Source organism: Pristiophorus japonicus, chromosome 7 (genome assembly GCF_044704955.1).
Source record: "Pristiophorus japonicus isolate sPriJap1 chromosome 7, sPriJap1.hap1, whole genome shotgun sequence".
NCBI lineage: Eukaryota > Metazoa > Chordata > Chondrichthyes > Pristiophoridae > Pristiophorus > Pristiophorus japonicus.
The window spans coordinates 98350810-98377241 of record NC_091983.1 but is presented as its reverse complement, the minus strand read 5'-3'; the positions used below and the strand labels follow the sequence as shown (position 1 = coordinate 98377241).

The 26432-nt window shown below is 45.1% G+C and overlaps 1 protein-coding gene across 1 annotated transcript in view; it reads left to right on the top strand.

Annotated features, from left to right (window-relative positions):
- Positions 1-24068: 24068 nt before the first annotated feature.
- Positions 24069-26432, top strand: part of mtmr9 (myotubularin related protein 9) — a 76919-nt gene continuing 74555 nt past the window's right edge. Inside the window, exon 1 of the mRNA XM_070885173.1 lies at positions 24069-24325. Coding sequence (XP_070741274.1) covers positions 24144-24325 — 182 coding nt within the window. The 5' untranslated portion in view covers positions 24069-24143. The remainder of the gene's footprint in view (positions 24326-26432) is intronic.

The window sequence follows — 26432 nt, the reverse complement described above, 5'->3', positions numbered from 1 at the left end:
TCCAGTCTCTCCTCATATGTCAGTCCTGCCATCCCGGGAATCAGTCTTGTGAACCTTCGCTGCACTCGCTCAATAGCAAGAACGTCCTTCCTCAGATTAGGAGACCAAAACTGAACACAATATTCCAAGTGAGGCCTCACCAAGGCACTGCACAACTGCAGTAAGACCTCCTTGCTCCTATACTCAAATCCCTTAGCTATGAAGGCCAACATGCCAGTTACCTTCTTCACCGCCTGCTGTACCTGCATGCCAACTTTCAATGACTGATGTACCATGACACCCAGGTCTCGTTGCACCTCCCCTTTTCCTAATCTGCCGCCACTCAGATAATATTCTGCCTTCGTGTTTTTGCCACCAAAGTGGATAACCTCACATTTATCCACATTATACTGCATCTGCCATGCATTTGCCCACTCATCTAACCTGTCCAAGTCACCCTTAGCCTCTTAGCATCCTCCTAACAGCTCACACCATCACCCAGTTTAGTGTCATCTGCAAACTTGGAGATATTACACTCAATTCCTTCATCTAAATCATTGATGTATATTGTAAATAGCTGGGATCCCAGCACTGAGCCCTGCACCACCCCACTAGTCACTGCCTGCCATTCTGAAAAGGACCCGTTTATCCTGACTCTCTGCTTCCTGTCTGCCAACGAATTCTCTATCCATGTCAATACATTACTCCCAATATCATGTGCTTTAATTTTGCACACCAATCTCTTGTGTGGGACCTTGTCAAAATCCTTTTGAAAGTCCAAATGCACCACATCCACTGGTTCTCCCCTGTCCACTCTACTAGTTACATCCTCAAAAAATTCTAAAAGATTTGTCAAGCATGATTTCCCTTTCATAAATCCATGCTGACTTGGATCGATCTTGTCACTGCTTTCCAAATGCGCTGTTATTTGATCTTTAATAATTGATTCCAACATTTTCCCCACTACTGATGTCAGGCTGACCGGTCTATAATTACCCGTTTTCTCTCTCCCTCCTTTCTTAAAAAGTGGTGTTACATTAGCTACCCTCCAGTACATAGGAACTGATCCAGAGTTGATAGACTGCTGGAAAATTATCACCAATGCATCCACTATTTCTAGGGCCACTTCCTTAAGTACTCTGGGATGCAGACTATCAGGCCCCAGGGATTTATCGGCCTTCAATCCCATCAATTTCCCGAACACAATTTTCTGACTAATAAGGATTTCCTTCAGTTCCTCCTTCTCATTCGACCCTCGGTCCCCTAGTATTTCTGGAAGGTTATTTGTGTCTTCCCTCGTGAAGGCAGAACCAAAGTATTTGTTCAGTTGGTCTGCCATTTCTTTGTTCCCCATTATAAATTCACCTGATTCTGACTGCAAGGGACCTACATTTGTCTTCACTAATCTTTTTCTCTTCACATATCTATTGAAGCTTTTTCAGTCAGTTTTGAAGTTCCCAGCAAGCTTTCTCTCATACTCTATTTTCCCCCCTCCTAATTAAACCCTTTGTCCTCCTCTGCTGAATTACAAATTTCTCCCAGTCCTTCGGTTTGCTGCTTTTTCTGGCCAATTTATATGCCTCTTCCTTGGATTGAACACTATCCTTAATTTCCCTTGTTAGCCACAGTTGAGCCACCTTCTCCGTTTTATTTTTACCCCAGACCGGGATGTACAATTGTTGAAGTTCATCCACGTGAACTTGAAATGTTTGCCATTGCCTATCCACCGTCAACCCTTTAAGTATTGTTCGCCAGTCTAAGCTAGCCGATTCACGTCTCATACCATCAAAGTTACCTTTCCCTACGTTCAGGACTCTCACAGTCTCTGAGTTAACTGTGTCACTTTCCATCTTATTAAAGAATTCTACCATGTTATGGTCACTCTTCCCCAAGGGTCCTCGCACAACCAAATTGCTAATTAGTCCTTTCTCATTACACATCACCCAGTCTCGGATGGCCAGCCCTCGAGTTGGTTCCTCAACATACTGGTCAAGAAAACCATCCCTAATACACTCCAGGAAATCCTCCTTCACCGTATTGCAACCAATTTGGTTAGCCCAATCAATATATAGATTAAAGTCACCCATGATAACTGCTGTACCCTTATTGCATGCATCCCTAATTTCTTGTTTGATGCCATCCCCAACCTCACTATTACTGTTTGGTGGTCTGTACACAACTCCCACTAGCGTTTTCTGCCCTTTGGTGATCCACAGCTCTACCTATACCGATTCCTCTTCATCCATGCTAATGTCCTTCCTTACTATTGCGTTAATTTCCTCTTTAACCAGCAACGCTATCCCACCTCCTTTTCCTTTCTGTCTATCCTTCCTGAATGTTGAATACCCCTGGATGTTGAGTTCCCAGCCTTGGTCACCCTGGAGCCATGTCTCCATAATGCCAAGTATATCATATTTGTTAATAGCTGCCTGCGCAGTTAATTCGTCCACCTTATTATGAATACTCCTTGCAATGAGGCACAGAGCCTTCAGGCTTGTCTTTTTAACACTCTTTGCCCCTTTAGAATTTAGCTGCAATGTGGCCCTTTTTGATTTTTGCCTTGGGTTTCTCTGCCCTCCACTTTTACTTTTCTCCTTTCTATCTTTTGCTTCTGCCCCCATTCTACTTCCCTCTGTCTCCCTGCATAGGTTCCCATCACCCTGCCAGATTAGTTTAACCCCTCTCCAACAGCTCTAGCAAACATTCCCCCAAGGACATTGGTTCCAGTCCTGCCCAGGTGCAGAGCATCCGGTTTGTACTGGTCCCACCTCCCCCAGAACCGGTTCCAATGACCCAGTAATTTGAATCCCTCCCTCTTGCACCAGTCCTCAAGCCACGTATTCATCTTAGGTATCCTGCAATTCCTGCTCTGACGAGCACGTGGCACTGGTTGCAATCCCGAGATTACTCCCATTGAGGTCCTACTTTTTAATTTAACTCCTAGCTCCCTAAATTCAGCTTGTAGGACCTCATCCTGTTTTTTACCTATATTATTGGTACCTATATGCACCATGACAACTGGCTGTTCATCCTCCCCCTTCAAAATGTCCTGTAGCCGCTCCAAAACATCCTTGACCCTTGCACCAGGGAGGCAACATACCATCCTGGAGTCTCGATTGCGGCCACAGAAACGTCTATCTATTCCCCTTACAATAGAATCCCCGACCACTATACCTCTCCCGCTCTTTTTCCTGCCCTCCTGTGCAGCAGCATCACCCACAGTGCCATGGACTTGGCTGCTGCTGCCCTTCCGTGGTGAGTCATCCCCCCCCAACAGTACCCAAAATGGTGTATCTGTTTTGGAGGGAGATTACCGCAGGGTACCCCTGCACTACCTTCCTTCCACTGCTCTGTCTGATGGTCACCCATTCCCGATCTACTTGAGGAACCTTTAGCTGTGCTGCGACCAACTCACTAAACGTGCTGTTCACGACATCTTCAGCTTCACGGATGCTCCAAAGTAAATCCATGCGCAGCTCCAGCGCCGCAATGTGATCTGTCAGGAGCTGCAGCAGGATGCACATCTTCCACATGTAGTCGTCAGGGACAATGGAAGCGTCCCTGAGCTCCAACATAGCACAGAAGGATCATGACATGGGTCTGGGCTCTCCTGCCATGACTTAAACCTTAATTAATTTAATTTGGCAACAATGCCAAAGGTTACTTACTGATAAAGGAAAAGAAAGAGAAGAAAAACTACTCACCAATCACTTACCCCCTTGGCTGTGACATCATCCTTCGATTTCATTTTACTTCTTTTTTGCCTTCTCTCGCTGCTACAGCTGCACCAGCTGGCTCCTCCCTGATGACTCACAGATCCTCCGACTGCCGCTGGCCTTTTATAGTCCTCCCCTGACATTTTGATATATGAGCTGTGGATGTTTGCCACAAGAACCCGCTGAACTTCAGCGTCCATTGCTTTGTCCCAAGCATCAACCTGCCTTGCAGACCCCTTTTGTGGTTCATCTGCCTCATAAATTAGCCTCGCTGCGGGCTTCCTGCACATTCTGGCTAAATGTCCACTGAAGTTACAATTTCTACAGATAAATTGTTGAAACCTGCAGGTTTTTGCAGCATATCTGCCCCCGCACCTCCAGCATGAGCAGAGATCATAGTGAACAAAAGGGCTGCTACGAGACATTCCTCTCTGATTGTCTCTTTGATTACTCTTGAGCACTCTGTTTGTGGGTGTCAATGGCCCCATCCCGGGGACGCATTGTCCACCATGATGGCGTAAATGTCCGTTCAACCTACCATTGTCTCTGTTGAGACCCACTCTAGAGTCTGTTGCTGCCTGGGTAGTGATGAATTGCCCTTGCCTGCTGGCGGGGTTCTGAGTTGCATTTACAATGTTAACGCCCTGATCCATCGCCACGTTGGAAGCAGAGTTGCACGCGTATATTTTCTTGGTTTCCTCCTCCCCCGCCATGAAGGTCTGAGCCATCAACGCCGCCACTTCCAAGATCAAGTCCTTGCTCTCAATTAGCTTTCTGAAAATCCCGGCATGACCAATGCCCTCAATAAAGAAATCCCTTAACATCTCCCCGCTGCAGGCGTCTGTAAACTTACAGAGGCTGGCCAAGCGCCGAAGGTCTGCAACAAAGTCCGGTATGCTCTGTCCTTCCTGACGTCGGTGTGTATAGAATCGGTGTCGGGCCATGTGTATATTGCTCACCGGTTTGAGGTGCTCACCGATCAGTTTGCTGAGCTCTTCAAAGGTTTTGTCCGCCGGCTTCTCGGGTGCGAGCAGGTCTTTCATCAGCGCGTACGTCTTAGGTCCATAGCTGGTCAGTAAATGCACCCTTCGCTTGTCAGCCGCTGCATCTCCCAGCCAGTCCTTCATGACAAAGCTCTGCTGGAGCCTCTCAACGAAATCGTCCCAGTCCTCACCAACACAGTACCATTCCTCTGTGGCCATTCTCGTGAGTCGTTGATTCCCATTTCTCGTCGCCATATGTAGTGTCCTTACACACTACTATAAAGTCACATAAGAACATAAGAATTAGGAACGAGAGTAGGCCATCTAGCCCCTCGAGCCTGCTCCGCCATTCAACAAGATCATGGCTGATCTGGCCGTGGACTCAGCTCCACTTACCCGCCCGCTCCCCATAACCATTAATTCCCTTATTGGTTAAAAATCTACTATCTGTGACTTGAATACATTCAATGAGTTAGCCTCAACTGCTTCCTTGGGCAGAGAATTCCACAGATTCACAACCCTCTGGGAGAAGAAATTCCTTCTCAACTCGGTTTTAAATTGGCTCCCCCGTATTTTGAGGCTGTGACCCCTAGTTCTAGTCTCCCCGACCAGTGGAAACAACCTCTCTGCCTCTACCTTGTCTATCCCTTTCTATAAGATCACCCCTCATCCTTCTGAACTCCAATGAGTAAAGACCCAGTCTACTCAATCTATCATCATAAGGTAACCCCCTCATCGCTGGAATCAGCCTCGTGAATCGTCTCTGTACCCCCTCCAAAGCTAGTATATCCTTCCTTAAGTAAGGTGACCAAAACTGCACGCAGTACTCCAGGTGTGGCCTCACCAATACCCTATACAATTGCAGCAGGACCTCTCTGCTTTTGTACTCCATCCCTCTCGCAATGAAGGCCAACATTCCATTCGCCTTCCTGATTACCTGCTGCACCTGCAAACTAACTTTTTGGGATTCATGCACAAGGACCCCCAGGTCCCTCTGCACCGCAGCATGTTGTAATTTCCCCCCATTCAAATAATATTCCCTTTCACTGTTTTTTTTCCTAAGGTGGATGACCTCACATTTTCCGACATTGTATTCCATCTGCCAAACCTTAGCCCATTCGTTTAGCCTATCTAAATCTCTTTGCAGCCTCTCTGTGTCCTCTACACAACCCGCTTTCCCACTAATCTTTGTGTCATCTGCAAATTTTGTTACACTGCACTCTGTCCCCTCTTCCAGGTCATCTATGTATATTGTAAACAGTTGTGGTCCCAGCACCGATCCCTGTGGCACACCATTAACCACCGATTTCCAACCCGAAAAGAACCCATTTATCCCGACTCTCTGCTTTCTGTTAGCCAGCCAATTCTCGATCCATGCTAATACATTTCCTCTGACTCCGCATACCTTTATCTTCTGCAGTGACCTTTTGTGTGGCACCTTATCGAATGCCTTTTGGAAATCTAAATCCACCACATCCATCGGTACACCTCTATCCATCATGCTCGTTATATCCTCAAAGAATTCCAGTAAAATAGTTAAACATGATTTCCCCTTCATGAATCCATGTTGCGTTTGCTTGATTGCACTATTCCTATTTAGATGTCCCGCTATTTCTTCCTTAATGATAGTTTCAAGCATTTTCCCCACTACAGATGTTAAACTAACCGGCCTATAGTTACCTGCCTTTTGTCTGCCCCCTTTTTTAAACAGAGGCATTACATTAGCTGCTTTCCAATCCGCTGGTACCTCCCCAGAGTCCAGAGAATTTTGGTAGATTATAACGAATGCATCTGCTATAACTTCCGCCATCTCTTTTAATACCCTGGGAAGCATTTCATCAGGACCAGGGGACTTGTCTACCTTGAGTCCCATTAACCTGTCCAGCACTACCCCCCCAGTGATAGTGATTGTCTCAAGGTCCTCCCTTCCCACATTCCTGTGACCAGCAATTTTTGGCATGGTTTTTGTGTCTTCCACTGTGAAGACCGAAGCAAAATAATTATTTAAGCTCTCAGCCATTTCCACATTTCCCATTATTAAATCCCCCTTCTCATCTTCTAAAGGACCAACATTTACTTTAGTCACTCTTTTCCGTTTTATATATCTGTAAAAGCTTTTACTATCCATTTTTATGTTTTGCGCAAGTTTACCTTCGTAATCTATCTTTCCTTTCTTTGTTGCTTTCTTAGTCATTCTTTGCTGTTGATTAAAATTTTCCCAATCTTCTAGTTTCCCACTAACCTTGGCCACATTATACGCATTGGTTTTTAATTTGATACTCTCCTTTATTTCCTTGGTTATCCACGGCTGGTTATCCCTTCTCTTACCGCCCTTCTTTTTCACTGGAATATATTTTTGTTGAGCACTATGAAAGAGCTCCTTAAAAGTCCTCCACTGTTCCTCATTTGAGACACTACTTCCTCACCCTCAATCTGTATTACAAATTCAACCATACTGTGATCACTCATTCCGAGAGGATCTTTTACTGGGAGATCGTTTATTATTCCTGTCTCATTACACAGGACCAGATCTAAGATAGCTTGCTCCCTTGTCGGTTCTGTAACATACTGTTCGAAGAAATAATCCCGTCTGCATTCTATGAATTCCTCCTCCAGGCTACCCCGTGCGATTTGATTTGACCAATCGATATGTAGGTTAAAATCCCCCATGATTACTGCCGTTCCTTTTTCACATGCCTCCATTATTCCTTTGATTATAGCCCGCCCCACCGTGAAGTTATTATTTGGGGGCCTATAAACTACGCCCACCAGTGACTTTTTCCCCTTACTATCTCTAATCTCCACCCACAATGATTCAACATTTTGTTCATTAGAGCCAATATCATCTCTCACAACTGCCCTGATATCATCCTTTATTAACAGAGCTACCCCACCTCCTTTCCCTTCTTGTCTATCCTTCCGAATTGTCAGATACTCCTGTATGTTTAATTCCCAGTCTTGGCCACCCTGCAACCACGTTTCTGTAATGGCCACCAAATCATACCCATTTGTAATGATTTGTGCCGTCAACTCATTTACTTTATTTCGAATGCTGCGTGCGTTTAGGTAGAGTGTTTTAATCCTAGTTTTTAAACCTTGATTTTTAGTTTTGACCCCTCCTGCAGCCCCTATATATTCAATGGCCCTTTTTGTTTTTTGCCTTGGGTTTCTCTGCCCTCCACATTTACTCATCTCCTTTCTGTCTTTTGCTTTTGTCTCCTTTTTGTTTCCCTCTGTCTCCCTGCATTGGTTCCCACCCCCCTGCCATATTAGTTTAACTCCTCCCCAACAGCACTAGCAAACACTCCCCCTAGAACATTGGTTCCGGTCCTGCCTTGGTACAGACCGTCCGGTTTGTACTGGTCCCACCTCCCCCAGAACCGGTTCCAATGCCCCAGGAATTTGAATCCCTCCCTGCTGCACCACTGTTCAAGCCACGTATTCATCTGAGCTATCCTGCGATTCCTACTCTGACTAGCTCGTGGCACTGATAGCAATCCCGAGATTACTACTTTTGAGGTCCTACGTTTTAATTTAGCTCCTAGCTCCTTAAATTCGTCTCGTAGGACCTCATCCCTTGTTTTACCTATATCATTGGTACCAATGTGCACCACGACAACTGGCTGTTCATCCTCCCTTTTCAGAATGTCCTGAATCCGCTCCGAGACATCCTTGACCCTTGCACCAGGGAGGCAACATACCATCCTGGCGTCTCGGTTGTGGCCGCAGAAACGCCTATTTATTCCCCTTACAATCGAATCCCCTATCACTATTGCTCTCCCACTCTTTTTCCTGCCCTCCTGTGCAGCAGAGCCAGCCACGGTGCCATGAACTTGGCTGCTGCTGCCCTCCCCTGATGAGTCATCCACCTCAACAGTACTCAAAATGGTGTATCTGTTTTGCAGGGGAATGACCGCAGGGGACCCCTGCACTACCTTCCTTGCACTGCTCTTCCTGCTGGTCTTCCATTCCCTAGCTGGCTGTGGACCCTTCACCTGCGGTAAGACCAACTCACTACACGTGCTACTCACGTCATTCTCAGCATCGTGGATGCTCCAGAGTGAATCCACTCTCAGCTCCAATTCCGCAACGCGGTCCGTCAGGAGCTGGAGGCGGATACACTTCCCGCACACATAGTCGTCAGGGACACCGGAAGTGTCCCTGAGTTCCCACATGGTACAGGAGGAGCATATCACGTGACCGAGCTCTCCTGCCATGACTTAACCCTTAGATACGCTTAAATTGGCAACAACAATGCTAAAGTTTACTCACTGTTATAGAAGAGAAAAAAGAAAAAGAAAAACTACTCACCAATCACTTACCCCCTTGGCTGTGACATCACCTTTCTATTTCTTTCTGCTTCTTTTTTGCCTTCTCTCTGTAGCTGCACAAGCACGCCTCTCCACGCTTTTCCTCGACGCTGCTCCCGACTCAGCGACGCACCGCCCGACCTCGCAGCCTTTTATAGGCCTCTCCACGCACCTCCTCGATGCTGCTCCCGTCACACGAGGCACATTCTGCAGACAAGGTCACTCTGTGACCTGAATTTTTATTCACAGGACCAAGAAGTGATGACCCTGCGTGGGACCTCCCTTTATATGCCTGGATGACCAGGTGAGGAGTGTCTCCCACAAGTTCACCCCCTGTGGTCAAGGTGTGCATTTCTTAGGTGTATTCAGTATGTAGTGTTGTTATGAAGGTTACAGTTACATGAAGGTTACATACATGACATCATTGGCCTCGTCACTAATAGGTTTGTCCTCTTCCTCTCCCCCTCAGCATCATGATGCATTCCCAACATTAGTTTAAGGTTTTATAAAGTTTAAATTATGATTTCAAGCCTGCTCTATAAACTATTATAAAGTTTTATGTTTAAATTATGATTTCAAATCTGCTCTGTTATCTTTTCTGCTCTTCTCTGCTCTTCACTGCTCCACTGCCTTCTCAGTCTCTCCCCTCTCCCTCTCTCTGCCCCTCCTTGTGCCTTCTGCGCATGTGTGGATGACTCCTGACCTCCTGAAACATGGGAAAACCAGTCACCAAGAAAAAAAAAACGCATGCGCAGAAGGCTGTTGCTCAGGAAGCTTTTGCATTCCACATCGCTGGCCGTTCGCTGGGCACACGTCACATCGCTGACCTTGCGCATCACTCATTTCACATCACTGGCCTATTGCCGAGAGGAAAATCGCGATCCAAAAAATGGGCGATGTTCCAGTGATCGGTAAGGCTGAGACATCATTTTTGGACGATATCCAGCAAAGTGGAATGTCTAGACCATAGTTTCACCAAGTTTCAGTTCTCACACAATTTGACCTGCCAGAAGCTGGCCACCGGTCTCTTTCCATCCGTTTTGAGCAGGCAGCTGATTGGCGGGATGCAAATAAATCCCACGAGTTAAAAAACTGAAGTTTGCACGACCTCCTGCCTACCCAAAATCTGCCCTCAATTAAAATCCTATTGCCCCAGCCCCCAGCGGCGGGTATTTTAACCCACCCCACCTGGTGGAAAGGTAGCGGGTGTACATTTAAAATAACTGCAAAGGCTCACTGTTTCCTCTTGATTCCCACTATCTTAACTTGTCTTGATGCGAGCGGGCAGTCTCTGAGCCCTGTGATTTTGACCTGCCCTGAAGCAAGCCCGCTGTCTCTTTCCACCTGTTTCCAATGGGCAGCTTGCCGACGGGTTATAAACAGGACCCTGCTATTAAAATCAACCAAGGCATCTCACAGAGGCTCTTGGCTGGAGAAGGCCTTCGGCTCCCCTGGCTTCCCACCCGGGAGTTAAAATCCAACCCCTAGAATCAGGTCTGCTGATTTATTTATGGATATGCACCTCTATGCTATTGGAAGTTAGAATAGTTAGCATTGAATTAAGGTACTGATCTTGCTGCTTATATAACATCTATTGGAATCTGGAGAGTCAGAAGGTATGATGTTGCTGATGGTCGTTCTGACTTTTCTATCGTTGCATGAAAAACTTGTTACTCATAAATGCCTCAGGCATGGCTGAGGTTTAAAGCTATTCCTCACAAAGAATACCCATATTGCAGTGCTTTCAGTTAAATGTGTTCTGTTTATTCCAGAATCATTATTCAGGTCAGGTTTAAAAGCAAATTCTGAAGCAAAGTGGATGGCACACACCCCAATTGTAATGAGTCACAAAATATATTATTTTGGCACCAATTGTACTTGTTTATAATAATGAGAAAAGTGAAGTGGGCCAAGTTAGTGACTGTTAAATAAATATGGAGTAACATCTACTGGGTTGAGACATAAAGCTGTCATCTAAATGTGATTTGAAATCCAAAATTTGTTTGCAGTCTCATTATCTGGTGTTTGTTATTTTATTTATTAATAATCTTGCTTTTTTATTAAACTTAAGAATTCTGTCCTTCCTGTTGTCAGAAAAACATCTCAGTGCTGCAACATTCACAAAAGATTATTAACCTTTTTTATGATATTGTTAATAATTTGCAGCAAAATATATGGAAATTTTATGCACCTTTTATGTTATGTGAAGAATATGCAGCAGAAAATTATTGAATACCAGGAGAAAAAAACAGGACCAACAGCATACCTTACATATAATGAATTCATGCTGAATAAAAATGAACACTTTAGACATTTAAAAGTTCCTCACAAAATGTTAATTACATTCTGAATGCTTGCAATTTTGAACATTGAAAACGGATTAATGTTAATGCTGGTACAGCATACGGCTCCTGAGAAAACGTATCTTGTCATCCTACACAGTAAGTGAAACCACTTCCATGGCAAATTAAGTTATGGATACCTTTCACATGAATATAATACATAGTTAATAAGATATTTCCATTTTAGTGTGAGAGAGAAAATAATTAATGCATTAATGATTACACAAGTCCCAAACAACAAATCTATATGATACATGCAGGTTGTTCACATGTTACATATTTTCCATATTCCACTCAGAAATATTGATGCTCTGCATGTCAAATCACACATGTGCGCTAATAGTTAAAAGAATGGGTCACAAAGGTCCCTGCTAATCTGGGTTTTGAATTGGCTGTTAGGAGATACTAAAAAGACACTCAAGGTGACTCACTTGGTAATTTAATCGTCCCTGTGGGGAAGTGCCTGGCCTTCACTCTGAGAAATTAAGATAATTTTTTTTACACAAATTAATATTAGGACATTGAATGCCCTACTCAAAACAGTAGTGGAAGCAACATCTATTACAGTTTTGAAAAGGAAGTGGATAAATATTTGAAAAAATGTAAAGTTTGGGAAAGGACAGGGGAAATGGGATGATTTGTTCTCATGATAAGAGCCCCAGTTTTTCTTGTATCTCTTCATAACTAAAGCCTTATCCCTAGTATCAGTAAATTCAACTGCTAGTTCTAAATGTTTGTTTGCTTACAAAAATCCACTTTTACCATAAACATGAATAGAGTTGAGGGGGAAACTCAGCTGTAATAAAGCTACTATTTTATTTTAAAAAAAATTTTTTAAAGCTCAACTGGAGAAGACTGGCTTTCTGATCGAAGGTGTGATCTTACTCAACTTTCCAAGGCTAAGTAGGGTAATATTTGCCACATAACTTTAACTACCAACATATTTCACCACGCATCATGAGCAGGGGAGGGAGGGAGGGAAGGAATCTACATTAATGACTTGGAAGAAGGGACTGAGTGTAACGTCGCCAAGTTTGTTGACGATACAAAGATGGGAGGAAAAGCAATGTGTGAGGAGGACACACAAAATCTGCAAAAGGACATAGACAGGCTAAGTGAGTGGGCAAAAGTTTGGCAGATGGAGTATAATGTTGCAAAGTGTGAGGTCATGCACTTTGGCAGAAAAATTCAAAGAGCAAGTTATTATTTAAATGGAGAAAGATTGCAAAGTGCTGCAGTACAGCGGGAACTGGGGACACTTGTGCATGAAACACAAAAGGTTAGTATGCAGGTACAGCAAGTGATCAGGAAGGCCAATGGAATCTTGGCCTTTATTGCAAAGGGGGTGGAGTATAAAAGCAGTGAAGTCTTGTTACAGTTGTACACGGTATTGGTGAGACCACACCTGGAATATGCATGCAATTTTGGTTTCCATATTTAAGAAAGGATATACTTGCTTTGGAGGCAGTTCAGAAAAGGTTCACAAGGTTGATTCCAGAGATGAGGGTGTTGAGTTATGAGTTTAGGTTGAGTAGGTTGGGTCTCTACTCATTGGAATTCAGAAGAATGAGAGGTGATCTTATCGAAACGTATAAGATTATGAGGGGGCTTGACAAGGTGGATGCAGAGAGGATGTTTAAACTGACAGGGGAGACTAGAATTAGAGGGCATTATCTTAGAATACGAGGTCGCCCATTTAAAACTGAGATGAGGAGAAATTTCTGTCAGAGGGTTGTGAATCTGTGGAATTCGCTGCCTCAGAGAGCTGTGGAAGCTGGGACATTGTATAAATTTAAGACAGAAATAGACAGTTTCTTAAACGATATGGGAATAAGGGGTTATGGAGAGTGGGCAGGGAAGTGGAGCCGAGTCCATGATCAGATCAGCCATGAACGTATTAAATGGCAGAGCAGGCTCGAGGGACCGTATGGCTTTCTCTTGCTCCTATTTCTTATGTTCTTGTGAAATTCCCCTGCTGTGTGCCTCCCGTTCGCGCCTCCGAGGAGTGCTAACGTGGCGCGAAAGTGTTTTCGCCCTGGTGTAGAGTGGGGGGGTGGGGGGCGGGGGGCACGCGTTACTGGCTCCCGTGAAATTGCGCTGGAGTTAGCAGACACGCAAAACCAGTAGCACCCCACTCCCGCTGGTAAGACCGTGGGCCGTTGCGCTTCCAGCGACGATGTTATCACCGTGCGCATCAACCCCTTTTCGCCCTGTGGCAGAAATTGGGCAGTGTTCCACAGATGATGTCAGCACCAACCTCGTGGATTGCGAACCGGGCCGCACTTATCTCACGGGATGAAATTTAAAGAGGAAGTGCATGCCACCACACGCCATCTTTTTTTTAGTCGACTTACATGTCGGGCCTTTCTCTGCAGATTTTGTGTGTTCTGTGCCATGATCATGCAGCCCGGCATTCCGTTTTGATGCCGGGCTGCAGCCACGGCACCCTGCATTCCCAGTGGCCTAGTGGAGGCCCATTAAGAGCCCTACAGAGTTCGCAGCTCCCTCCCCTTTAACGGAAGGGGTGGGTCCGTGGAACACATCAGCGATTCGCGGAGAGGCTGCGTAATGCTCCGTGTTGCAGACACTTATCACCCCCAAACCTGCCCGACGCAGGAAGTCCCGCCTCGCAAGGGTTACTGCCCCCAAACAGGATGCTCCCGAATTTCGCCTCCCATGTTTCTACAACAAATCCCAGAAGAGCCAAGGTGATGACTTCAATCAGAAATCTTGTGATGATTTTTAAAAATATTTCCTTTTATAATATAGCGACATATTTTTGAAAAGAAAATAGATATTTTCAGATAAGACACCATTGGAAAGTTTAATCTTTCACTTGCTTTAAACAAAGTCTTGTGCACATTACGAAAGAGGGGGTAATTTGTGCCAAAAGTTGTTTAACTGGAAATATAAATCTGCTGAAATATAGATCAATTGTTATTCATGTTAGTTATTGTACCTACCCAAATGTGGTCTGTTGCACCTACCACTGCTTCCACGTGTATTTATTGGCTAAAGTAGTTTACAAGATAAGCTTCCAGTAACAGAGCAGTCACCAATCTGAGACTCCAAATTACAAGCAGCCAAGCACTAAAATGACAGTTTCATAGATTCCCCTTAATCTGTTTCCTGATCAGCATACTGCACGACTGTTCAGTTTTAACAGTCACTCTCTGGTTCGCTTAATCATTATTTTACACTTATCTCGCTTGAATTGCACCATTTCATTAGTGTTCAATTCTACACAAACTGTGGTTGTGCTGATAAAGAATTTATTATTTATTTGTTAAGTGATGCTATTTATTTCCCTGAATAGCATGCCAGCTGTTGAAATCTGCAATTTCAACAAAACTGTATTCCAGTCTGGAAGTACTCTCATCTTATTTGTTTTCATTTCTGCACAGTCACACATTGTGGCGGCATTGTTGTGACTTGATATGCAAATCCTAACAAGTAGTAAATGTGAGTCGACTCATTCTGAATAAGCCCCTGAATTTGTATGATTTGTAGGAGACATGTTGATGCATTTATACTGGCAATGAATGTATCCATTGGCAAAAAGAAGAGTTAAAAGGGATACCCTGTCTATCCAAGTTCTGTTAAATGCTGAGCGGAGATTTGTTATTGAACTTGAACTGTGACTGCAAACTGGAATACGTAAGTGTAACATCAGCAAGACTCAAGCAAGACTTTAAATTAAAAGAACTGTTTTCATCACAGAATATGGATAAAGTCTATGAATTCAGTCATTTTTTGCTTGAAAAAAATTCAGCAGTTTGAATTAACCAATTTGAATAGAACAACATAATTTTAACTCGAAGTAACAGATAATTCAAATTAAGCAACTTCAAATTAAGAGCAAACTATATGTGGAACACCCTGATGGAAGCAGAGCTCTATCCTGCATTATGTTATACAATTTTTGCATTAAATCTTTTCACATACGTTTTTAGCTAGGCAAGTATAGTGAATGTAAAATTAAACTCTCTTAGCAGCTTCTCAGAAGGGTTCTACTGTCTTTGTCCTGGAGACCTGAGTTAATGTAAATATATAAACACTGTCCAGGCAGATACATATTTCTGAGTTCGATTTCAAGCCCAGTCAATTTCCTGAAGGAATGTCATCACATGCTAATTATATCAGGAAGTTCCTCTTGACTTTGAAATGCTGAATGTATACAAGCTCACAACTAGGAGAGTAGACATGGGATGAAATTGGTTTGAGCTGTTGTGCAAAAACGGCCAATAGGGAATCGGCAGCCCTTCAGTGGAAAAGGAAATTGGGTGATGTGTAAAAGGAGGTAGCTAATTCGCTATCACTCATTTTGTGCTACCCCGCAAGACCAATTTCACCCCCGTCGACGTTACTTCTAAAGGCTGACTCATTGAAAGAAATGTTATGTTTGATGCCTTGATTCGCAAATCATTCAGGATGAGGAGAGATTTATCGAAGATGTGTGATCTGAAGAACATATTTTATGTGGTTATGGACTGATCTGAAATGTTGTGCAGGATTTTAACTTGGAGGCGGGTAGAAGCGTGGGGCTGGAATGCGGTCGGGAAACCTGGGAGAACAGCTTTCCCTCAGCCACTGCCGAATCTAATGGCAGGGCCTGATTAACATTTTGTTTCTCTCTTTACCATCCATAGTCAGCCAAATTGAGAGGCTGGCTTGCTGGGCTGTTGGGCCGGTAGCAGAAAGGAGGGAGGGAGGGAGGGATCTAAGGCAGGGAGGTAGGAAGGCCAGGAATTGGAGGGGGCCAGAGATCAATGGGACGGGTAGGAAGGTTAGGGGATCAGAGGGGGGCTGGAGATTGAAGATGGTAGAAAGGCCGGGGTTCGGAGGGGATTGGGGATCAGAAGGCCAGAGAGGGGCGTTGGGGGCTGAGGGCTTGAGATCGGAGTCCGGAGTGGAGGTTGGGGGCTGAGGGCCAAGGATCGGACGCCAGCGGTGGGGTTGGGGGCTGGGGGCCAGGGGCTAATGATCTTGAAGGCTGGAGGGGGCATCGGATATCGGAGGTTTTGTGGGGGGAGATCGGAGACCTCAGGGGGAAGGCCAGAGGCTTCAAGGGAACGCCAGAGACTTCAGTGAGGGTGTCTGATTGCGGGGGCTTGGCGAGGCAGCAACGCTGAATCCAGCAGCTAAGTGGAAGGGCACTTACTTCCTGGATCCAGCAGTCCTCGCCTTCCTTTAGCTGCCGGGTTCCCCGCAATCTGGGAAACCCTGACGTCCAGAATTAAATTTAAAATGGTGCTTCCAAATGTGGCACGCAGCCTCATTATGATATTTAATGCGCCAGCCCACCTCTTGGAAGCGGATTGGCTGCCCACCTCCATTAAAACCGGAAAGGGGCAGATTGAGGTCGGGATTCAGATTTTTAACACTTTAATCTCCCAATTCGCCCATTTTTTGGGGGTTAAAATTCCCCCCTTTGTTTTTTTTGTAATATCTGTACCATTAGTTTATTATCATTTTCTTTAGCTTCAGTGTAACTCCAACTCTATTAAATAAATTTAACTGGTAGTTTTAGTCAGAACAATATGATCTGACAGCAGGGTATTTTTCACATCATAGAGATGAGTACACAGAGGAAGGGTAAGCTGTGTAACTTCTAACACAAAGTATCTCCATAAAGGCTAATTGTTAGACATGTCCAAGCTACTCCCATTCACAGCATGTTAAAGTTGTAAATTTCACATAATTCAGTGTAAATCTGCTTATGGAAGCTGCAATTTGCAATAAACATTAATAACAAGAGTTGGGGGAGAGTCTGAATTGTAACAAGACTCCCAGTAAAAGCAATTAATGTTGTTTTGACTAACTTCTTTAAAAAGAAAGTAAGAACTTCTGGTACAGGCTCGACAGGCCGAATGGTCTCCTTCTGTGCTGTAACCATTCTCTGATTTATATAACACTGTTTACATCCTCAAGACATACAAAAGCACTTCAGAAGCAATTAGTTACTTTTGAAGTGATATCACTGTTGCTTTGCAGACAAATGCAGCAGCCAATTTATGCACAGCAAGATCCGAAATATAGCAAAGAGCTAAATGGCACGTTAATCTCTTTCTGTGGATCTGTTGGATGCATAACTGTAAGTAGGATACCAGGAAAATCCCCTGCTCATCTTCAAATACTACAATGAGATCTTTTACATAACCTGAACAAACAGGCTTGGCCTCAGTTTAATGTCTGATCCAAAACAAAGCACTTTGAACACGACAGCACCTCCAAGATGTCAACTTAGATTGTGGGCTCAAGTCCTGGAGTAAGGCTTGATCCCACAGCTTTTTGATTCAAAGGAGTGAGTGTTACCACAAAGCCAAGTGTTGCGTATGCAATAACTCAATAGGCTTAGTACCGTGAACTCAATCAGGTGTGACCTGACTCTGCTTTATTAGCTCTCAATATGAGGATTAAACATGGAGGCTTTCTTTATATACAAGGGCTGCACGTATATATCTGTGGCCCAATGACCTCCGACGGTCGCTCCCCCTGGTGGCAGGTAAACCCAGGCATACATACATGACATCATTCCCCCCCAAGATCTTGGTATCAGTCCTATTTACAAATTGAGATGGTCTGGGGCTTTCCGCTCCCTAGTTGATCGTCTCAGTTCAATTCCAGATCTGGGTGAGCTCCCCGAGTCATTCATGACTTGAGGCTGGGTAGCTGATCTAATGGGATTGGCAGTGGAAGATCCAGATTAATTGACAATAGCAGAGTCTTCTGATGGCTGAATATGAATCGGTTGGTCATTGACGGTGTCTTCTTCAAGCTGTTCTGGTTCATCTGTGTGCCACAATTTTGTCTGATTAATGTGCCTCCTGCATGTTTTCCCATTAGTGAGCCTGACAATAAGCACCCTGTTACCCTCCTTGGCCGTAACAGTGCCAGTGACCCACTTGGGGCCTTGACCATAATTTAGCACATACACAGGATCATTAATAGACACGGCAGTGCGATCATGATACCATTGCTGATGTTGACATCTGTTTTCGACGTGATCGTTAAGATCAGGATGGACAAGCGAGAGCCTGGTCTTGAGACCTCTCTTCATCAACAGTTCAGCAGGGGGGACCTCGGTAAGCATGTGGGGTCTCGTCCTGTAACTAAGCAGTATGCGTGACAAGCGAGTCTGCAAAGAACCGCGAGTTACGCGTTTCAGGCTCTGCTTGATGGTTTGGACGGCCCGTTCCGCTTGACCATTGGACGCGGGTTTGAATGGTGCTGACCTTACGTGCTTGATACCATTGAGTCTCATAAACTCTTGAAACTCCAAACTCATGAAGCATGATCCGTTGTCGCTCACAACGATGTCGGGCAGACCATGAGTGGCGAACATGGCACGAAAGCTCTCAATGGTGGCTGTGGATGTGCTGGATGACATGATTACACATTCTATCCATTTGGAATACGTATCCACCACCACCAAAAACATTTTGCCCAGGAAAGGACCCGCATAGTCGATGTGGATCCTCGACCATGATTTTGATGGCCACGACCACAGACTTAGTGGAGATTCCACTGGTGCATTGCTTAACTGCATGCAAGTGTTGCACTGATGCACACATCAGAGTCAATGCCAAGCCACCAAACGAGAGTCCTGGCAATGGCCTTCATCATCACAATACCGGGATGGGTACTGTGTAAATCCTGTACAAATCTCTCCCTGCCTTTCTTGGGCATGACAACATGATTACCCAATAGCAAACAATCAGATTGAATGGATAGTTCATCTTTGCGACGGTTGTAAGGTTTGGGCTTATCACACAGGCTTCCCTGAGAATGGCCAACCAATCACCAATAAGGACACAATGTTTTACAAGCGATAAGATCGGATCCTGGTTGTTCCAGGTCATAACTTGTTGAGCAGTGACAGACGATCCTTCACTCTCAAAGGCATCCACGACCAACAGTAGGTCTGCAGGCTGTGACGGTTCCACCTCCGGCGTGGGCAATGGTAAACGACTCAATGCATCGGCACAATTCTCGGTGCCAGATTTATGGCGAATGACATAATCATAGGCAGATAATGTCAGCGCCCACCTCTGGATGCGGGGCGACATGTTGGTATTGATAACTCTATGCTCTGAAAACAAAGATATGAGCAGCTTGTGATCGTTTTCAAGCACGAAATGAAGCCCAAAAAGATACTGTGCATCTTTGTAATCCCATATATGCAGGCTAAAGTGTCTTTCTCTATCATGCCGTAGGCTCTTTTCGCTTTAGACATGCTTCTCAACGCGTACGCAATGGGTTGTAGTTTGCCCGACTCATTGGATTGTTGGAGCACGCAACCAAACCCATGTGATGACGCGTCACAGGCCAATACTAAATGCTTAGCAAGGGTCATAATGTACCAGCAATTTGTTGGAACAAAGCAGATTTCTAGCCTTCTCGAAGGTCCTGTCTTGAGATACACCTCAACTCAGTTGTCGCCTTTTCTGAGCAGCATGTGCAGTGGCTCTAATAATGTGCTCAATTTAGGTAAGAAATGACTGAAGTAGTTGAGAAGACCAAGGAACGAACGCAGCTCCGTCACATTCTGCGGTCTGGGTGCATTTTTGATGGCCTCTGTTTTCGAGTCTGTAGGCCTGATGCCATCTGCAGCAATCTTCCTTCCCAGGAATTCAACTTCCAGTGCCATAAAGACGCACTTTGAACGTTTTAGCCTGAGCCCCACTTTGTCCAGACGACATAGAACCTCTTCCAGGTTGTGCAGGTGTTCGGCAGTGTCACGACCTGTGACCAGAATGTCGTCTTGGAACACCACGGTTCTAGGGACGGACTTCAGTAAACTTTCCATGTTTCTCTGAGATATGGCTGCAGCCGAGCGAATTCTGAAAGGACACCTGTTGTAAATGAATGGCCCTTTATGCGTATTGATGCACGTAAGTGTCTTAGACGTTTCGACAAGCTCCTGTGTCATATCGGCCGATGTCAGATCCAATTTGGTGAACGACTTTCCCCCGGCTAGCGTTGCAAACAGGTCATCAGCCTTTGGTAACGGATACTGATCCTGTTTCGAAACTCGGTTGATCGGAACCTTGTAGTTTCCACAAATCCTGACAGTGCCATCATTCTTCAGCACAGGAACAATGGGACTAGCTCATTCGTTAAATTCGACCAGTGAAATGACCCCTTCACGTTGGAGTTCGATTTCGACCTTCTCCCTCATCATGTACAGGACCGCCCGGGCTTTGTGATAGACGGGTCTTGCATCCGAGTCCAGGTGGATCTGCACTATGGCTCCCGTGAAGTTGCTGATGCCTGGTTCAAACAGCGAGGGAAATTTGCTCAGCAGTTGAGCACACGAAGCGTCATCCACCGATGACAAAGCTTGAATATCGTTCCAGTTCCACTTTATTTTTTCAAGCCAACTCTTGCCGAACTGCATTGGACCATTGCCTGGAACGATCCACAGCGATAGATCATGAACCGCCCCATCGTACGACACCTTGACTACTGCACTGCCAATCACTGGTATGAGCTCTTTGGTGTAGGTATGCAATTTTGCATTTACTGGACTCAGCTTGGGATTTGCGGCTTTCGTGTCCCACAGCTTTTCGAAAGTCCTCTGGCTCATAATTGACTGACTTGCCTAATTCCATAGATACCGGCACGCCATTCAATTTTACTTCAATCATTATCGGTTGGCTCTTTGTCAGGAACGAATGTACACTATACACTTCCTCCTTGGGTATCTCGGGTTGCATTGCCAGATCCGCTCCGGATCAGTCATCATCATCCACGTGGTGTGTCGCTGCACGCTTGTGGAGCTGCGGATACATCCGCTGAAGGTGCCCCATTTTCGCACAGCCTCGACAAATATACCGTCTGAAATGGCACTGATGAGGCCGATGATTGCCCCCATAATGCCAACAGGGTGAAATCGGATTCGTGCCCAATGGCAGACTTTGAGCAGTTGCAGGTTTCACAAACACAATCTGGTGCACAGTACTTGCCGTGGAGTTCCGACTCTGCGAGGATATCTGCTTTGTACTATCGACCGTGGTCAGGCAAGCCTGGGCAATCGTGATGGTCCTGCTCAGATCCATAGCCAGCAGCTTCCGCAGAATCACCTCGTGGTTTATGCCTATTACAAAGACGTCGCGCAGCATGTCTTCCAACACGGTTCCAAACTTACACGGCCCAGCGAGACGTCTCAGGTCGGCAACAAATTCCACCATGTCCTGGCCCTCAGAACCAACATGTTTGTAAAAGCGATTATCTCGAGATAATGATACCTTCTTTAGGTTTGTGATGGTCACAAATCAGAGCACACAATTCCTCATAGGTCTTTTCCATTGGACGTACAGGTGAGAGCAGATTCTTTACGAGGCTGTTAGCGTTAGTGTTTTCTTAGAAGAATCACTCAACACTCAGAGTCGGTTCCAATGCTGATGCGGCTTTTATTACGCTCAGCGGGGAGGAAAAACTCAGGACCGTATCCAGGTTTCTCTCCCCAGAACAAAGGGTTACATGCACCTTTATATGTTTCACAACAGTTACAAAACAGTTTACTACAGCTACACAGCCCATCACGGCTGGACACAAGCCAATCACAACGATTATAGATTACATATAGGTTCTTTTAACCCAATAGAATTCCCCTAGTATCCAGGGAACCATATGTTCGGTTATTGTCAGCTTGGGCTGATCGATGACTTTATAGGTTCTCTCCCTAGTTCTTTCATCTGGGAGAAATAATTGGTTTATAACCTTGTTTACAGGAGATGGTTTCCCTCTTATCTTTCTTCCTGGGGAATTAATTGGTTTATGACCTTGTTCACAGGAGATGGTTTCCTTCTTATCTCTGTCTTCCCGCATCCCAGGCATTCCTACAGTGGGCCTCACAGGGTTATTGCTTGGTCATTGAACGTTCAACAGTTCACAGCTTGACTACCTGATTTCCCATCATGCCTGGGCAGCCATTTTATGTGTGTGTCCATTTTAAGCTTATGTGAGTTTTGATATATCTAGCAGGTGCCTAATGCCTAGTATTCTGCTATATTCTAAAGGTGCCTACCTCCTACAACAAGGCCATAGATTTTTGGACCAGAAACCATGAGGAAAACTGCCCTGCGCCTAACAGCGTCTTCATCCATCTTGTGTGCCACGAAGTACTGGTCGAGGTGATCTGTAAAATCCTCCCAGTCTTCTCCCTCCACAAATAGCTCCAGGGTTCTCCGCGTAGCGTTGACGCGCTTCAATGCCCCTCCCCTTCGCTTAAAGGGGAGGGCCACTGCACACTCTCCAAGGCCTCTGATGGCCTCCACTAGGCCACCAGGGCAACATGGACTGGTCCACAGCCCGGCACCCACGCAAGGGCCGCCATCCTGGAGCTGACCCGAGAGGCGCCCTCCCCTTTAAGAAAGCGGATGTCAGCTGCCCCGTGAAGCTGGCGTTCACATCCACTCACGCCAGCCTTGTGGCCCATGGGGCAATTTCCCCTGCGGAGCAATAAGGGGTCAGCACGGGGCGGTGAGGGGTCGCTGCGCACGGCGATGACATCATCGTCGGTTATGCGGCAGCCCGGGGTGCTAACTGCGGGGTGCTGTCATGGCAGCGCCTCCGCAAACTCCTGGATAATTTCCCGGGAGCCAGTAGCCATCCGCCTTGGAAGAAAAATCTCTTCTGCTCCACTAGAGCCCCTGGAGGCACTAACGTGCCTCTAAAAAAGGGTCAATTTCACTCTCTCTATGTTTAAGTGGGTGTGCGGTCTGTGCCAGTATTTATGATAATAAACCCTATTTCCTAACATTATTTTTGAACATTAACATTATGACAATAAACCTGATTTCCTAGCATTAACATTATAACCGTAAACTCCACTCCTAACATTAACATTATGCCCATGAACTCCATTTCCTAACATTAACATTATGCCAATAAACTCCACTCCTAACATTAACATTATGCCCATGAACTCCATTTCCTAACATTAACATTATGCCAATAAACTCCACTCCTAACATTAACATTATGCCAATAAACTCCACTCCTAACATTAACATTATGCCCATGAAATCCATTTCCTAACATTAACATTATGCCAATAAACTCCACTCCTAACATTAACATTATGCCCATAAACTCCATTTCCTAACATTAACATTATGCCAATAAACTCCACTCCTAACATTAACATTATGCCCATGAAATCCATTTCCTAACATTATTTTTGAACATTAACATTATGACAATAAACCTGATTTCCTAGCATTAACATTATAACCGTAAACTCCACTCCTAACATTAACATTATGCCCATGAAATCCATTTCCTAACATTAACATTATGCCCATAAACTCCATTTTCTAACATTAACATTATGCCAATAAACTCCACTCCGAACATTAACATTATGCCAATAAACTCTATTTCCTAACATTAACATGATGCCAATAAACTCCACTCCTAACATTAACATTATTCCCAATGACTCAATTTCCTAACATTAACATTATGCCAATAAACTCCACTCCTAACATTAACATTATGCCCATAAACTCCATTTCCTAACATTAACATTATGCCCATAAACTCCATTTCCTAACATTAACATTATACACATGAACTCCACTCCTGATAGATCCTGTGAAGTACACCTGTCAATCAATCAGCAAGCGCTCTGTGACGTCACTGGCAGACTGGGTGTCGGGTGGAACGATTTCTCGCGGAGGTTGCAGTTCGGGGGACGTTCGGCGGGTGGGCACGGGTGCCTATTTTTGCTGGTGGTGTGAGGTGCGTGGGTTGTTTTGGTCCGGGTGCCGCTGGCGAAGGGTTGGCCTCTGGTTGCAGAGGGAGATGGAGTTTGCGGAGCTGATCAAGACTCCCCGGGTTGACAGTGTGATCCTTCACCGGCCCTTCCTGCCCCGGGTGGAGGGCACGCTGTGCCTGACCGGCCACCACCTGATCCTCTCCTCCCGGCAGGACAACAGCGAGGAGCTCTGGCTGCTGCACAGCAACATCGATTCCATCGACAAGAGGTTCGTGCTCGCAGTGCCGTGACCCGGCCTCTCCTCACTCGGAGGCCCCGGGCCGGCGCACCAATGTTCTACCGTTGAGGTTAAATGTGATGTTAATGCTGTGGTGCTTTGCAAAACCATTTAAAACACGCCGAAAACTGACGTATTGTGTCCGATTCTGGGCGCCGCACTTTAGGAAGGCGGTGAAGGCTTTCGAGAGGTTGCAGCTTTACAAGAATGGTCCGGGGTTGAGGGACTCCAGTTACAGGGATAGACTAGAGAAGTTGGGGTTGTTTAGGAGGTTTTGAAATGCTCAAAATCATGAGGGGTCGAGACAAAGTGGATAGAGAAAACAAAAAAGGGGCGATCACTCTGCTGGGAGTGTACTATAGACCCCCAAACAGTCAGAGGAAGATAGAAGAGAAAATATGTAGTCACATTTCTGCGACGTGCATAAAACAATAGGGCAGTAATAGTAGGAGTTTAAAACTACCCTGGACAGGTTAGGTGAGTGGGAAAATGCATGGCAGATGCAATACAATGTGGATAAATGTGAGGTTATCCACTTTGGTGGCAAAAACACGAAGGCAGAATATAATCTGAATGGTGGCAGATTAGGAAAAGGGGAGGTGCAACGAGACCTGGGTGTCATGGTACACCAGTCATTGAAAGTTGGCATGCAGGTACAGCAGGTGATGAAGAAGGCAAATGGTATGTTGGCCTTCATAGCGAAGGGATTTGAGTACAGGGGCAGAGAGGTCTTAATGCAGTTGTACAGGGCCTTGGTGAGGCCTCACCTGGAATATTGTGTTCAGTTTTCGTCTCCTAATCTGAGGAAGGACATTCTTGCTATTGAGGGAGTGCAGCAAAGGTTCACTAGACTGATTCCCAGGATGGCAGGACTGACATATGAGGAGAGACTGGATCGACTGGGCCTGTATTCACTGGTGTTTAGAAGGATGAGTGGGGATCTCATAGAAACATATAAAATTCTGATGGGACTGGACAGGTTAGATGCAGGAAGAATGTTCCTGATTTTGGGGAAGTCCAGAACCAGGGGACACAGTCAAAGGATACAGGGTATGACATTTAGGACTGAAATGAGGAGAAACTTCTTCACTGAGAGTTGTTAACCAGTGGAATTCTCTACTGCAGAGAGTTGTTGATGCCAGTTCATTGGATATATTCAAGGGGGAGTTAGATAGGGCCCTTATGGCTAAAGGGAGCAAGGGATATGGAGAGAAAGTAGGAAAGGGGTACTGAGGTGAATGATCAGCCATGATCTTATTGAATGGTGGTGCAGGCTCGAAGGGCCGAATGGCCAACACTTGCACCTATTTTCTATGTTTTTAATGTTATCTGGAATAGAATTAGTGTGAAAGGAATAGAGGGAGCAGAATTCTTAAAATGCATTCTGGAGAACTTTTTTAGCTAGTCCGTAGCAAGCCCAACAAGAGAGGGGGTGGTTCTGGATTTTGTTTTCGGGAATGAAGCTGTGCAGGTGGAAGGACTATCAGTGGGAGAGCATAATTCAGTTAGATTTAGGGTAGTTGTGGAATAGGACAAAGATAGATCAGGAATAAAAGTTCTCAATTGGGGAAATGCCAATTTTACTAAGCTGAGATGTGATTTAGCCAAAGTAGATTGGAAACAGCGACTTGAAGGTAAATCAGTGTCAGCAGTGTGAGGCATTCAAGGAGGCGATAGTGAGGATTCTGAGCAAAAGTATTCCCTTAAAGAAAAAGGGTGGGACAAACAAATTTGGAGCCCCTGGATGTCAAGTAGGATAAAGAAAAAAAGGGAAGCTTATGACAGATACAGAGGGTTCAATACTGCAGAAACCCTGAAGGAGTATAGAAAATGCAGGGGTTAAATTAAAAAGGAAATTGGGAAATCAGAGGGCATGAAAAATATTGGCAAGTAAAATCAAGGAAAACCCAAAGATGTTTTATAAAGAAAGAGTGGGGCCTATTAGAGACCATGAGGGTAATCTGTGTGTCGGTCTCTTAGTCTTCTCTTTTCCCTGCCTGCTCAGTCTTTCTCATTTCGGCAGCTCTCTTTGTTCGATTAAACCTCGGGTGGAAGTATGTTAATTAATACTTTGTGTCTGTTTTCACAAAAGAGAGGG